At 40.0% G+C, this 15,935-nt stretch overlaps 1 protein-coding gene across 1 annotated transcript; it reads left to right on the plus strand.

Annotated features, from left to right (window-relative positions):
• Nucleotides 1–830: 830 nt before the first annotated feature.
• Nucleotides 831–11,678, plus strand: gcm2 (glial cells missing transcription factor 2). Its single transcript, XM_063912203.1, has 8 exons — nt 831–1,199; nt 8,206–8,269; nt 8,468–8,656; nt 8,727–8,839; nt 9,036–9,161; nt 9,264–9,520; nt 9,849–10,077; nt 10,375–11,678. Exons 1-8 carry the CDS (start codon nt 1,116–1,118, stop codon nt 10,648–10,650), a joined length of 1,338 nt encoding a protein of 445 aa, XP_063768273.1. The 5' UTR covers nt 831–1,115; the 3' UTR covers nt 10,651–11,678.
• Nucleotides 11,679–15,935: the final 4,257 nt, after the last annotated feature.

Consider the following 15,935-nt stretch of genomic DNA (forward strand, 5'->3'; position numbering starts at 1 on the left):
CTCAGGGGTTAGCAGGCTTATGTCCAGTGGGATGAACCTGTCTCTGAGTCTGCTGGTTTTAGTCCTGGAGCTGCGGGACCGCCGGCCAGACGGCAGCAGACAGAACAGTGTGTTGCCGGGTGATGGGGTCTTTATAACCCTGTGGGCTTTGTTCCTGAGCCGCTGGGGGGAGAGGACCTCCATGGAGGGCAGCTCCTTCATTATATTATTTTATAGATATTGATTGGAATATGTAACCGGTGTCTGCAGGATGAGACCCGAGCCGGCATCCCGTAGGAGCCGGTCTCCGTTCAGTCGGACTCCAGATGAACCCAAATCAGTGTGTTACCCCTTCAACCTGCAGCTGGGGGGAAGGCTGAGCTGTACTTCACTTTAATAAGAGATATGATACGTGACGTCACTGTGTGTCCTCCTGACTAATGAGTTTATTTGTTTTAGGAGAAACAGCGAGTGTTTACACAACACACACACACACACACACACACACACACACACACACACACACACACACACACACACACACACACACACACACACACACACACACACACACACACACACACACACAATCAGCATCTTTAAAACCTGAAACCTTGAAAGCACCTGTACATTATAAAATATAAAACCGTTTTACTCTTTAATAATAATAAGGTTCTGAATTTAAAACATGATATCGAATATGATAAATAATAAAGTGCAATAAATGTTGTGTTTCTGTTTCAATATTGCCCTCTCCAAAGTCCCCCCCCCCCCCCCCCCCCCGCGCTCTGGTCCCCCCCGCTCTCTCTTCAGCTCGAGCCTCTCTCACCTGTTCCCACTTCTACCTGAGACTCTGCTGCACGCGCACCGCGAGGAGCCGCGAGGACTCAGGAAACATAAAGAAACTTCAGAACCCGAACCCAATCAGTCTGTGAAACTGTATTTAACTCACCTGTCTGAGACTCATCTGAACCCGGAGGTCTAGACAATAATTCAGATCCTGAATCGGGAGGCCCGGGACCAGCACAGGGATCAGAGACCAGGTTAGAGGACCGGAGGACCGGGTCTGGGTTCAGAACAGGGTTAGAGGGCCGGGCTAGAGGACCTGAGGCCCGTGTCTCGGTTCTTGTGTCAGGATGTCTGAGGACCGGGACCCTGAGTGTGTTTGTTCGGTCGGGATGAAGCTGAGCTGGGACATCAACGACCCTAAACTACCGCAGGTACCCCGATACACACCTTAATACACACATACACACTTTAATACACATATACACACTTTAATACACACATACACACCTTAATACACACATACACACCTTAATACACACACACACACTTTAATACACACATACACACCTTAATACACACATACACACCTTAATACACACACACACACTTTAATACACACATACACACCTTAATACACACCTTAATACATACATATACACCTTAATACACACACACACACACACACACACACACACACACACACCAGTTTGATACTAATTTAATGATATCATTCTTTTGAGTAACATTCAAAGCTGAAAGGTATTTTACGGCACGTCACATTTATATATAAATATATATATATATATTTATATATAAATATATAAATATATATATATATTTATATATTTATATTTATATATAAATATATAAATATAAATATATATATTTATATATATATATATATATATATATATAAATATATATATTTATATATAAATATATATTTATATATAAATATATATTTATATATAAATATATATATTATATATAAATATATATATATTTATATATAAATATATAAATATATATATATATATTTATATATTTATATATAAATATATAAATGTATATATTTATATATAAATCTGACGTGCCGTAAAATACCTTTCAGCTTTGAATCCTCTATTTGTAAATCTAAAACTTAGATCTTATTAACTAACTTCATTATTGAATCTAAAATGTGTTTAGTTATTAAACCTCCAGATAATTTAATGAATGAATGTCCTTCATTATCACATTCAATGTTATTTCAGAACCTAAAAGACGTTGTTATTAAATAAATCTAATACACTTTTTATTACTTATATATTCTACATAAAAACACAATTCTACTTCATCCGTTTCATTAATACAATATATATTTAGTGTTTATGATGTTTAAATAATCAGCAAAACACGTTATATATGTGTGTATATATATATCTATATTCAGTATGTGATATTTAATGAAACAGGTGATTATTGTTGTTTTAATTATGTTTTTATGAATTGTATCTCTGTAAAGTGTCTTTGGGTTTTTAGAAAAGCGCTATATAAATTAAATGTATAATAATAATAATAATAATAATAATAATAATAATATAATAATATAATTATTATTATTATTATTATTAGGGACTTTTTAGTTAATCACTTTTGAATCTGACAGATTTATTATTAAACTAAATGAAGATGGATATTTAAAGGTTTTATCTTCAGACACTCAGCAGTAAAGAAAGTCTCCTCCAATAACACAGCATAAACATATAAGATATAAAACAATAGAATAATAAGTGCAGAGGAACAGGAGGGTACCTGTGCAGGTGAATGCTGAAGAAGATGAGCTGAGGAATGCTCTGAAGATAATATGATTCAAACGTTTTTATTTTTTTAAATTTTTAAATTTTTTTTTTTTTTAAATTCCAATTTTTATTTTTATTTAAATTTTTAAAATTTTTATTTTTTAATTTTGAAAATTTTTTTTGGGTTATTTTTAAAATTTTAAATTTTTAAATTTAAAATTTAAATTTTAAAAATTTTTTATTATTAAATTTTAAATTTTATTTTAAATTTTATATTTTTTTAGGGTTTAAATTTTAATTTTTATTATTTAAATTTTTGGGGAGTTTTGGTTTTTTTAAATTTTCTTTAAAGGGTTTTTAGGGAAAAATTTTAAAAATTCTTGAAAAAAATTTTTTGGGGGTTTTTAAAGTTTCTTTCTAAGTTTTTTGGGTTTTTTAAATTTCTAAATTTTTATTTTTTAAAATTCTCTAAATTTTTTTTTTAAAATTTTAAATTTTTGGGGGGTTTTTTTTAGGGTTTTTTTAAAGGTTTTAAGGATTTTTATTATTTAAGGTTTGGAGGGTTTTTTTGGGTTTTTAAAGGTTCTCTGAAATTTTTTTTTTAGGGAAAATTTTAAAGGGGGTTTTAAAATTTTTTTTATTTTAAATTTTAAATTTTTTTTGGGGTTTATTAAAATTTCTGGGAATTTTTAGGGTATTTAAAGTTTCTCTGAAGGAGTTTTTAGGGTTATGTAAAGTTCTCGCAGGATGTTATAGGGGTTAATAAAGGTTCTCGGAAGGAGTTTTTAGGGGTTATTTAAAGGTTCTCGTGAAGGAGTTTTTAGGTTAATTAAAGGTTCTCTGAGGAGTTTTTAGGGGTTATTAAAGGTTCCTCTGAAGGAGTTTTTAGGGTTATTTAAAGGTTCTCTGAAGGAGTTTTTAGGGTTATTTAAAGGTTCTCTGAAGGAGTTTTTAGGGGTTATTTAAAGGTTCTCTGAAGGAGTTTTTTAGGGTTATTTAAAGGTTCTCTGAAGGAGTTTTTAGGGGTTATTTAAAGGTTCTCTGAAGGTTTTTTAGGGGTTATTTAAAGGTTCTCTGAAGGAGTATTTAGTGTTATTTAAAGGTTCTCTGAGAGTTTTTAGTGGTTATTTAAAAGGTTCTCTGAAGGAGTTTTTAGGGGTTATTTAAAGGTTCTCTGAAGGAGTTTTTAGGGTTATTTAAAGGTTCTCTGAAGAGTTTTTAGGGGTTATTTTAAAGGTTCTCTGAAGGAGTTTTTAGGGTTATTTAAAGGTTCTCTGAGGAGTTTTTAGGGTTATTTAAAGGTTCTCTGAAGGAGTTTTTAGGGGTTATTTAAAGGTTCTCTGAAGGAGTTTTTAGGGGTTATTTAAAGGTTCTCTGAAGGAGTTTTAGGGGTTATTTAAAGGTTCTCTGAAGGAGTTTTTAGGGTTATTTAAAGGTTCTCTGAAGGAGTTTTTAGGGGTTATTTAAAGGTTCTCTGAAGGAGTTTTTAGGGTTATTTAAAGGTTCTCTGAAGGAGTTTTTAGGGTTATTTAAAGGTTCTCTGAAGGAGTTTTTAGGGTTATTTAAAGGTTCTCTGAAGGAGTTTTTAGGGGTTATTTAAAGGTTCTCTGAAGGAGTTTTTAGGGTTATTTAAAGGTTCTCTGAAGGAGTTTTTAGGGTTATTTAAAGGTTCTCTGAAGGAGTTTTTAGGGTTATTTAAAGGTTCTCTGAAGGAGTTTTTAGGGGTTATTTAAAGGTTCTCTGAAGGAGTTTTTAGGGGTTATTTAAAGGTTCTCTGAAGGAGTTTTTAGGGTTATTTAAAGGTTCTCTGAAGGAGTTTTTAGGGGTTATTTAAAGGTTCTCTGAAGGAGTTTTTAGGGGTTATTTAAAGGTTCTCTGAAGGAGTTTTTAGGGTTATTTAAAGGTTCTCTGAAGGAGTTTTTAGGGTTATTTAAAGGTTCTCTGAAGGAGTTTTTAGGGGTTATTTAAAGGTTCTCTGAAGGAGTTTTTAGGGTTATTTAAAGGTTCTCTGAAGGAGTTTTTAGGGTTATTTAAAGGTTCTCTGCAGGAGTTTTTAGGGTTATTTAAAGGTTCTCTGAAGGAGTTTTTAGGGGTTATTTAAAGGTTCTCTGAGAGTTTTTAGGGTTATTTAAAGGTTCTCTGAAGGAGTTTTTAGGGTTATTTAAAGGTTCTCTGGAGGAGTTTTTAGGGTTATTTAAAGGTTCTCTGAAGGAGTTTTTAGGGGTTATTTAAAGGTTCTCTGAAGGAGTTTTTTAGGGTTATTTAAAGGTTCTCTGAAGGAGTTTTTAGGGGTTATTTAAAGGTTCTCTGAAGGAGTTTTTAGGGGTTATTTAAAGGTTCTCTGAAGGAGTTTTTAGGGGTTATTTAAAGGTTCTCTGAAGGAGTTTTTTAGGGTTATTTAAAGGTTCTCTGAGGAGTTTTTAGGGTTATTTAAAGGTTCTCTGAAGGAGTTTTTAGGGTTATTTAAAGGTTCTCTGAAGGAGTTTTTAGGGTTATTTAAAGGTTCTCTGAAGGAGTTTTTAGGGTTATTTAAAGGTTCTCTGAAGGAGTTTTTAGGGGTTATTTAAAGGTTCTCTGAAGGAGTTTTTAGGGTTATTTAAAGGTTCTCTGAAGGAGTTTTAGGGTTATTTAAAGGTTCTCTGAAGGAGTTTTTAGGGGTTATTTAAAGGTTCTCTGAAGGAGTTTTTAGGGTTATTTAAAGGTTCTCTGAAGGAGTTTTTAGGGGTTATTTAAAGGTTCTCTGAAGGAGTTTTTAGGGGTTATTTAAAGGTTCTCTGAAGGAGTTTTTAGGGTTATTTAAAGGTTCTCTGAAGGAGTTTTTAGGGGTTATTTAAAGGTTCTCTGAAGGAGTTTTTAGGGTTATTTAAAGGTTCTCTGAAGGAGTTTTTAGGGTTATTTAAAGGTTCTCTGAAGGAGTTTTTAGGGTTATTTAAAGGTTCTCTGAGGAGTTTTTAGGGTTATTTAAAGGTTCTCTGAAGGAGTTTTAGGGTTATTTAAAGGTTCTCTGAGGAGTTTTTAGGGGTTATTTAAAGGTTCTCTGAAGGAGTTTTTAGGGGTTATTTAAAGGTTCTCTGAAGGAGTTTTTAGGGTTATTTAAAGGTTCTCTGAAGGAGTTTTTAGGGGTTATTTAAAGGTTCTCTGAAGGAGTTTTTAGGGGTTATTTAAAGGTTCTCTGAGGAGTTTTTAGGGGTTATTTAAAGGTTCTCTGAAGGAGTTTTTAGGGGTTATTTAAAGGTTCTCTGAAGGAGTTTTTAGGGTTATTTAAAGGTTCTCTGAAGGAGTTTTTAGGGTTATTTAAAGGTTCTCTGAGGAGTTTTTAGGGTTATTTAAAGGTTCTCTGAAGGAGTTTTTAGGGGTTATTTAAAGGTTCTCTGAAGGAGTTTTTAGGGGTTATTTAAAGGTTCTCTGAAGGAGTTTTTAGGGTTATTTAAAGGTTCTCTGAAGGAGTTTTTAGGGGTTATTTAAAGGTTCTCTGAAGGAGTTTTTAGGGGTTATTTAAAGGTTCTCTGAAGGAGTTTTTAGGGTTATTTAAAGGTTCTCTGAAGGAGTTTTTAGGGTTATTTAAAGGTTCTCTGAAGGAGTTTTTAGGGTTATTTAAAGGTTCTCTGAGGAGTTTTTAGGGGTTATTTAAAGGTTCTCTGAAGGAGTTTTTAGGGTTATTTAAGGTTCTCTGAAGGAGTTTTTAGGGTTATTTAAAGGTTCTCTGAAGGAGTTTTTAGGGTTATTTAAAGGTTCTCTGAAGGAGTTTTTAGGGTTATTTAACGGTTCTCTGAGAGTTTTTAGGGGTTATTTAAAGGTTCTCTGAAGGAGTTTTAGGGATATTAAAGGTTCTCTGAAGGAGTTTTTAGGGTTATTTAAAGGTTCTCTGAGGAGTTTTTAGGGTTATTTAAAGGTTCTCTGAAGGAGTTTTTAGGGTTATTTAAAGGTTCTCTGAAGGAGTTTTTAGGGTTATTTAAAGGTTCTCTGAAGGAGTTTTTAGGGGTTATTTAAGGTTCTCTTATGGAGTTTTTAAGGGGTTATTAAAGGTTCTCTGAAGGAGTTTAGGGTTAGTTCTATTTTTAGGGGTTATTAAAGGTTCTCTGTAGGAGTTTTTTTAGGGGTTATTAAAGGTTTCTCTGAAGGAGTTTTTTAGGGGGTATTAAAGGTTCTCTGAAGAGTTTTTAGGGGTTATTAAAGGGTCTCTGAAGGAGTTTTTAGTGTTTTTAGGTTATTTAAGGTTCTCTGAAGGAGTTTTTAGGGGTTATTTAAAGGTTCTCTGAAGGAGTTTTTAGGGGTTATTTAAAGTTCTCTGAAGGAGTTTTTTTAGGGGGTATTTAAAGGTTTCTGAAGGAGTTTTTAGTGTTTTTTAGGGTTATTTTAAAGGTTCTCTGAAGGAGTTGTTGGTGTTTTTAGGGGTTATTTAAAGGTTCTCTGAAGAGTTGTTGGTGTTTTTTTGGGGTTATTTAAAGGTTCTCTGAAGGAGTTAGGGGTTATTTAAAGGTTCTCTGAGGATTTTAGGGGTTATTTAAAGGTTCTCTGAATGAGTTTTTTAGGGGTTATTTAAAGGTTTCTCGAAGGAGTTTTTAGGGTTATTTAACGGTTCTCTGAAGGAGTTTTAGGGTTATTTAAAGGTCTCTTGAAGGAGTGTTTAGGGTTATTTAAAGGTTCTCTGAAGGAGTTTTTAGTGTTTTTTAGGGGTTATTTAAAGGTGTCTGAATGTTCTCTGAAGGTCTTGCTGACTCGGCCTGACTAGGCGCTCTGTTGTTGATCAAACACTAGAAACTGGTTTCTATATTTTTGTTTTCAGTGAAAACCAAAACAAAACACAGTGAGCGCTCCTACTGATCAATATCTCTGATTTATTACTGAACTACAAAACGCTTTAATGTAGTCCAACAGGTTAAACTACTGTCTATCGGCAGGACGCCTCTACTGTGAGACACCTCACCATGTAAAGTCTTTAATTACTTACAGTATATTTAAATAATTAAATTATTCTTTTTTTATTTTTTTTTTTGTTTTTTTTATAATTTTATTCCTTAGTTTTTTTAAATTTTTTTTTTGGTTTTATTTTTTTTAAACTTCCAGTGTTGTTATTGTTTTTTAATTTATTTTTTTTTAAAATTTTTCCTTAGTGTTGTTATTGTATTTTTTTAAAAAACATCCTTAGGTTGTTTTTGTATTTTTTTTACATCCTTAGTGTTGTTTTTTAAATTTTTTTTTTTTTTTAATTTTTATTTTTTTTTTTTTTTAAACCAGGGGGGCCATTTTGTTTGTTATTGAATATTTAAATCCAGGGGGTTTTGTTTTTTTTTGTTTTTTTTATTTTTTACTTCCTTAGTTTTTTGTTTTTTTTTTGTTTTTTTATTTTTTACACTTTTATTGTTGTTATTGTATATATTTTACATCCTTAGTGTTGTTATTGTATATATTTTACATCCTTAGTGTTGTTATTGTATATATTTTACATCCTTAGTGTTGTTATTGTATATATTTTCTCGTCTTATTTTTGCACCATGTATGTAGTTGTTGGAGGAGCCTGGGATATAAGGTTTTTATTGCCAACATATACGCTGTATCTGCTGTGCATATGACCAATAAAACCTTAGAACCTTTGATGACGAGGGGTCAATACATCAGGGGGATTCATTCTGTTTGTCTGTCTGTCTGTCTGCAGGACACGAAGCAGTTCGATGTGTTTCAGGAGTGGACAGACGGTTACGTGCGATACATCTACAGCGGTGAGACACTGACTGTTCTGAAGCGCTAACTTCACGTAGCATAGCGTGTAGCATGACCATGGGACCATCAAACAGAAGAGCTTAATTAAACGTTTGTGAGCTTTAAGCTAGTTCTTGTTGAAGTGTGAGGTAGCACGTTAGCACTCAGTCTCAGGTTAAATATGTCCAACATGATGCTAAGCTAACGTGTTGTTACAGCGGAGGATAAGAACACCCAGAGGCATCTCTCCGGCTGGGCCATGAGGAACACCAACAACCATAACTGTCAGATCCTGAAGAAGTCGTGTTTGGGCGTGGTAGTTTGTTCCCGCGGCTGCTCACTGCCTGACGGGTCGCGGCTGACGCTCAGACCCGCCATCTGTGACAAGGCCCGGCAGAAGCAACAGAGTAAGAATCAGAACCTGTGTCCTGTACCTGTGTTCCCGGCCCGTTAGCTGAGTGTCTCTTTGTGTTTCAGAGAAGCTGTGTCCGAGCTGCACCGCCCCCCTGGAGCTGCTGCCCTGCCGAGGACACAGCGGTTATCCCGTCACCAACTTCTGGAGGGTGGACGGGAAGGCCATTTTCTTTCAGGTAAGCAGCACAGGCTACAGGCTAACATGCTAACAGGGCTACATCCTGGACGTCTGGATGGCTTGAACCAGATCTTCTGATCAGGTTTACTGTGAACAATAAAAACCCAAATCATCCTGAAGCATGGAAACAGAACCAATATAAAGGTACCTTTAGACACCCCTCACCGTGTTCTTATTCCTGTTGTCGTCTCCAGGCTAAAGGGGTCCATGATCACCCCCGACCAGAGTCCAAGTCTGAGACCGAGGCCCGGAGGAGTTCAGTGAAGAGACGGGTCAACTCACCGCCATTCACCCCAAAGAGACGCCTGATGGACACTCAGGTCTCAGCAACGTTAGCTGTTTGTTAGCATTAGCTGTTTGTTAGCATTAGCTGTTCATTAGCATTATTTACTGTTCCTTTATTTGTCTGTTTTCTGTCTCAGGCCCTTGGTCCCGCCCTCCTCTCCTGTGTGGACCAATCAGAAAGGATCTCCTTCATGGAGCCCAATTACCCACAGCATTACCCAGCATTCCAGAGCCCGGAGCCTTACTACAACCCCCACAATGCACTGGGGGAGGCTCCTCCCACACTGCAGAAACCAGTCAATCCCAGGCTGTACATGAGCCGGCCCGGATACGACTTCCAGGGATACCTGACCACGCCTTCCTACCCCATGACCTCGGATCTCTGTGACCCCAGGTCAGCCTCGCCTCCAAACCTGCAGAACCTTCAGAACCTGCAACCATTTAAAGTCAAATTGGACCAGGTCCATAATATATATTTATATAAACGTATATTATAAAGGTTGTGTCAGCCGACCTGGCATCAGAGACACCGAGCACTAAGCTAAAAGCTGCTAATGTCCGGTACCTTTAGGAGTAAACCAGTTCTTCTGATTTAAGTTAACGTCTGAAAGATGCAGGAATGACAGCAACCTGATGTTTGTTTGTTTGAAGTCTAGACTCTCTCAGGTGTGATAGATGAACTCTAAATGTCTCCACTAACAGTAGCCTCTCCTGGTCTACAGGGTGAATCCGGTCCTCGGCTCCTCCTCTTCCTCCTCCTCAGCTCCCCTGCCCACCCCTTGCTCATCCTTTGAATCCCAGGCTAAATCCCCCCCCGGCTGGAAGGAGCTTCTGAAGACCCCCTACAGTGACAACCACCATTACTACAGCGCAGAGTATCCCTGCCGTTACCCAAGCAACACCCCTGGGTCCCCGGCCGCCCTGCAGACCATCATCACCACCACCACAAAGGTGAGGGTCCGATACCTGACAGCTGTCAGCCTATCAGGAGAGACTAGAAGTAACCACCAAAGTGAGGGTCAATTAGGGTGTCCAAGACACCTAAGGACTGTTCCAATCAGAAGAAGTAGAAGCTTCCTTTTGGAGTCTTCAGAAAGGGGGCACCTCCTTTACTCTTCTATTTCTGGGGACCCTAAAGGAAGTGACGTTGGTTCTCCCTTATTTTAACGGTTCTTCTGTTTCTCATAAACCTGAACCTGTGTTTTGTTGACTTCCTGTCTCAGTAAACGTGCTTCTGGTTCTCCTCAGGTTTCCTACCAGCCCTGTCCGAAGCCCCCCCCCAGCCTCCCTTCCTACCAGCCTTCCTGCCCCCCCCCAAAACCCCCCGGACTTCCGGGCTGCTCCTCCCTGCTGGAGGACGGCGCCCCCCCCTCATACTCCACCGAAGTGAAGGTGACCGAGGAGTCCGGAGGCGTCATCAAGTCCCTGTTTCAGCCAGACACCCCGCCCACCAAGACCGAGCGGTCTGAGGCCTATGACTACAGGTACGCCTACCCTAACCAGTACCGCTATGAGGACTACTGAGGGCCCCTATTCACCAGGACTACTGAAGGCCCTTCAGGACTATTGAGGCCCCACCTGGCCCAACTTGTACCGCTACGAGGACTACTGAGGGACCGTCAGGAAGGGCCCTCCAGGAATACTGAGGGCCCCGTCACCAGGACTCTGGATGTAACAAGTCCTGCAGAGAACCTTGCTTCCTTGCTTTGTATATGTGCTGCAGGACTAATAAAGGAGTTCTGGTTCCAGTGTTGTCCATTAAATAGCAGCTTTATAACGGACTGTAGACCGGACCCCTCTAACTGATCCACAGGAAACTGATTAGAAAACATTAGAAAATGGATTTCAGTAACATTCCTGCAGAAATGTCTTTAAAGGACATTAAAGACCTGACCCTGGACTCTGAGACTGTGACTCTGATACCCTGGACTCTGAGACCCTGGACTCTGGACTCTTGGACTCTGAGACCCTGGACTCTGAGACCCTGGACTCTGAGACCCTGGACTCTGAGACCCTGGACTCTGAGACCCTGGACTCTGGACTCTTGGACTCTGAGACCCTGGACTCTGAGACCCTGGACTCTGAGACCCTGGACTCTGAGACCCTGGACTCTGGACTCTTGGACTCTGAGACCCTGGACTCTGAGACCCTGGACTCTGGGACCCTGGACTCTGGGACTCTGTTGATCTATGAGTAATCTGCAGGGTGCTGCATGGATCATTGTTGGTTACTGGGGACCGTTACTGTCGGGAGAGTCACAACGTTATAGTGAAGGTTATAGAAACAGAAGCGGTTCATCAGGACAGAAACTGGATCCGACCAGAACTGAAAACCGTCTGGGTAACCTCTGAATTCGGAAGTGCTTCTGAGATATTAGAACTGAACCAGGTCTATATAGGAACAGTTGTAATAAGGAACCTGATCTAGGTGTAGTATCTCAGAGTCTATGGTTCTATGTGGTTCTATTTGCTTCTATGTGGTTCTGTAGTTGTGGTTATTTATTGAGTTGGAGCTGCAGCTGTGTCTTAAACCTGAATAAACTGCTGTCCGAACCTCTGTGTGCTTTAATGAAACGTTGACTCACTTCGGTTTAAATATGCTAATGAGCCTTCAGTGATGAGGTCATTCAAATACAGTTACAAAAGAAAAAGTGAATTTAAAAATGTACATTAATTAACTTTACTAAAGTCCCTAAAATATCTTAAATGAAAGCTGGATGAAGAGGATCTTTGAGACGTCACACTGTGGAGCCCCTCAGGGTTAGCATCGAGCTAACGAACACAATGTAGTTTTTAGGGTTAGCATCGAGCTAACGAACACAATGTCGTTTTTAGGGTTAGGGTTAGCATCGAGCTAACGAACACAATGTCGTTTTTAGGGTTAGGGTTAGCATCGAGCTAACGAACACAATGTCGTTTTTAGGGTTAGGGTTAGCATCGAGCTAACGAACACAATGTCGTTTTTAGGGTTAGGGTTAGCATCGAGCTAACGAACACAATGTCGTTTTTATTAATGTATTATATCTTCCTGAACGATTTTACTGCCACGTTTCAGCCTCATAGCCCACCCCCCGATGTGTGTGTGTGTGTGTCTGTCTGTCTGTGTGTGTGAGTAATAGATGTTGTTTTGACAGCAGTGTGTTCTGTCCTCAGTGTGAACTCCTCTCTCCTCACCCTCCATTACCATCACTCATCTCACCGCGTTTACATTAGCATCCATCAGGACCTGATTATAGAAACACACACACACACACACACACACACACACACACACGCACACGCACACACGCACACACTGGAAACACTGTTTATGGAGGAACACTTTGATCCTCACAGGTGAGCTCCCCCAGGTGAGAGGAAACACATAGACACAACATTAAAGTACAGTTCACTGTAAGGTGGGACTGAAGGTCGAACTAACCCCCCCCCCCTTCAGACTTCCTCGTTATGTTACTTACGTCTATCTGCTGTTCTGTAAATAAAGACTAGTTTCATGTAGTAAAGCGTTTCCTCTCTTCTGATTGGCTGCTGTCTGAAGGTGTTTGCAGCTCACCTGTGTCTCAGGTAATCCTCTCTTGTGATTGGCTGTCTGAAGGCTCACCTGTGTCTCACCTGTGTCTCAGGTAATCCTTTCTTGTGATTGGCTGTCTGAAGGCTCACCTGTGTCTCACCTGTGTCTCAGGTAATCCTCTCTTCTTGTCTCCTTATCTCCTCATCTCCTCTTTCCTCTTCTCTGCTGATACACATCGCAGCTTTTCACACGCAAATCCCCCCGTCTTCTTCTTCTTCTCTAAATAAATCTCCTGACATCAGATACTTTTCCAAACACCGACACACCTGCCCCCCCCCCCCTCAGATGTGGCTTCGCACTAATGGATGTTTTCAATGTCATGCTACATGCTGCTGATTCAGGACAGAGATGAGAGAGAGACAGGTACTAACAGATATACCTGTATACAGCAGATCAGAGAGAGAGACAGTTACTACAGATATACCTGTATACAGCAGATCAGAGAGAGAGACAGTTACTAACAGATATACCTGTATACAGCAGATCAGAGAGAGAGACAGTTACTAACAGATATACCTGTATACAGCAGATCAGAGAGAGAGACAGGTACTAACAGATATACCTGTATACAGCAGATCAGAGAGAGAGACAGTTACTAACAGATATACCTGTATACAGCAGATCAGAGAGAGAGACAGGTACTAACAGATATACCTGTATACAGCAGATCAGAGAGAGAGACAGGTACTAACAGATATACCTGTATACAGCAGATCAGAGAGAGAGACAGTTACTAACAGATATACCTGTATACAGCAGATCAGAGAGAGAGACAGTTACTAACAGATATACCTGTATACAGCAGATCAGAGAGAGAGACAGTTACTAACAGATATACCTGTATACAGCAGATCAGAGAGAGAGACAGTTACTAACAGATATACCTGTATACAGCAGATCAGAGAGAGAGACAGTTACTAACAGATATACCTGTATACAGCAGATCAGAGAGAGAGACAGTTACTAACAGATATACCTGTATACAGCAGATCAGTAGACTTCTGTAGTCTCTCAGTGAAAGCCGCAGAGCATCATGGGAATTGTAGTTCAAAGATGTAAAACTCATCTAGTGAACAGTGGTGAGAGAAAACTAGTGATGAACAATAATTCCACATTAAAATGAAGCTTCAAAGTATCTTTATGGTGCAGCAGCTGGAGACGGATGGGGGGGGGGGGGTGATGAAGATGATGGCGAGGTGAGGATGATGAGTATGATGATGTTGATGGGGGGGCCCCTATAAACAAGGATCTGCTGCAGAGAGAAATGTAAATCATATCGTCTTCAAAGCTAAAGAAGCAAAACTCTGGGAAGATGAAAGATAATAATATCAAACTGTGTGTGTGTGTGTGTGTGTGTGTGTGGGGGGGGGGGGTGCCGTGAGAAGCGTTATCTTCTTAAAGGGACAGGACAGTGCCGGTCTGATCGTATCGCTCGTCTCTCAGCAGGAAGCTCAGACGCTGATTCATCCACAAAACATCCCGACTCATCACACACACACACACACACACACACACACACACACACACACACACACACACACACACACACACACACACACACACACACACACACACACACACACACGTGATGATTCTCTTTAGACCTCTAGTCTCTGCAGGGAGTATACAGTTGAGAGTTTAAAGTGCAGTTTAAAGAGCCCCCCCCCCCCCCCCCGGTGCGTTAGTGTGGCAGTATCTGGAGCGCTGTTATCTGATGCAGCGTTTCAGTTCATGCCGAGGGCAGGATGGTATCATTCCACTTCCCATGATGCATCAGCAGCGGCTGTTTATTTGGAGCGGACCAGTCGTACCTGTTCCCTTTCTATCTGCTGCTCTTCATCTCTAATCTCTTCATCTTCTTCATCTCGCTGTCAGGGTCCGACAGCACGTAGGCAGGCTGTCATGCAGCTCCTGGTGGAGGAACGGTGGAACTACAGGTCCTGTGACGCCCAAACAAGACCTGTCCCCCGCGGATTTACAGTGGGAAGGAGACGTCCGTAAATCAGAGGCTCAAGAGCGATGGGATAGGGGGGGGGGGGCCTAATGCTGGGAGGCGGGGCCTAACGTCCACTAATCTGCTCTCTATGACAGGGTAATTCTGCTCTGGCAGGCAGCGAGAGGGGTAGGGAAGTCTTGCTCTCCAGAGTCTGGACATGTGGTCTTCATGTGAGCAGAAGAACCTCTATATAGGCCGTCTGAACCAGGTCTCCTGCTGGATCCAGTCCTCCTTTTCATCCATGGTCCAGCAGCTCCGTGTACTTTCATGTTCCTGAGGAACAAAACGAGACAGAACCTGACCCAGGTCCAGGTCCAGGTCCAGGTCCAGGCTCAGGCTCAGGTCTGTGTGTCTCAGGGCATGGCAGCATGTTTCTTCTTCTGGTGTTTTGACAGGACAGGAAGTATCTGTGGTTGAGTGACGAAGAATTTTAGTTTCTCTTAACCAGACGAGTCTGGACCTGATGGGGGGGGGGGGGGGGGGGGGGGCACTGATAGGGGGGGGGACACTGAGGGGGGGGTAACACTGAGGGTCAGACATGACATCAGCAACGATTCTCAATTAAAGTTGTTGAATCCTGCTAATATCTGAAGTCGTTAAACTCACGCACCTTATAAAACGTGTGTGTATCGCTCCCCTTCTTCTGTGGTGAAACACAGGAAGTGGTTTAAAAGAAGAAACAAACAGATTAAAAGATTTAAATCAGGATCACACACACACACACACACACACACACACACACACACACACACACACACACACACACACACACACACACACACACACACACACACACACACACACACACACACACACGGTTCCAATCTTTATCAAACTTATTAAATCTCTATTCGAACAGGAAGGTGTTTCATAAAAAGAAGAAATGGAAATGATTTTAAAATAAATTCCTTTAAATGTTTAAAGAAGATGAAATAAAATAAAATCTGATTAAAAACCAGAACGTTTATATGTGTGTGTACACGTGCTGGGCTGTTGTGTTTCTGAGGTTAATGACGCGATGAACACACACACACACACACACACACACACACACACACACACACACACACACACACACACACACACACACACACACACACACACACACACACACACACACACACAGTAACCTGAGAGCGTCACACACACCTGGCAGCTCACCTGTGTTCGCTGTAAACACAGAAAGTCGTAAAAACCCTTTCTCACTGACTCCTTACTGACTGCTAAACTACTTATACTTCAT

This window comes from Eleginops maclovinus, chromosome 21 (genome assembly GCF_036324505.1).
Source record: "Eleginops maclovinus isolate JMC-PN-2008 ecotype Puerto Natales chromosome 21, JC_Emac_rtc_rv5, whole genome shotgun sequence".
Classification (NCBI taxonomy): Eukaryota; Metazoa; Chordata; class Actinopteri; order Perciformes; family Eleginopidae; genus Eleginops; species Eleginops maclovinus.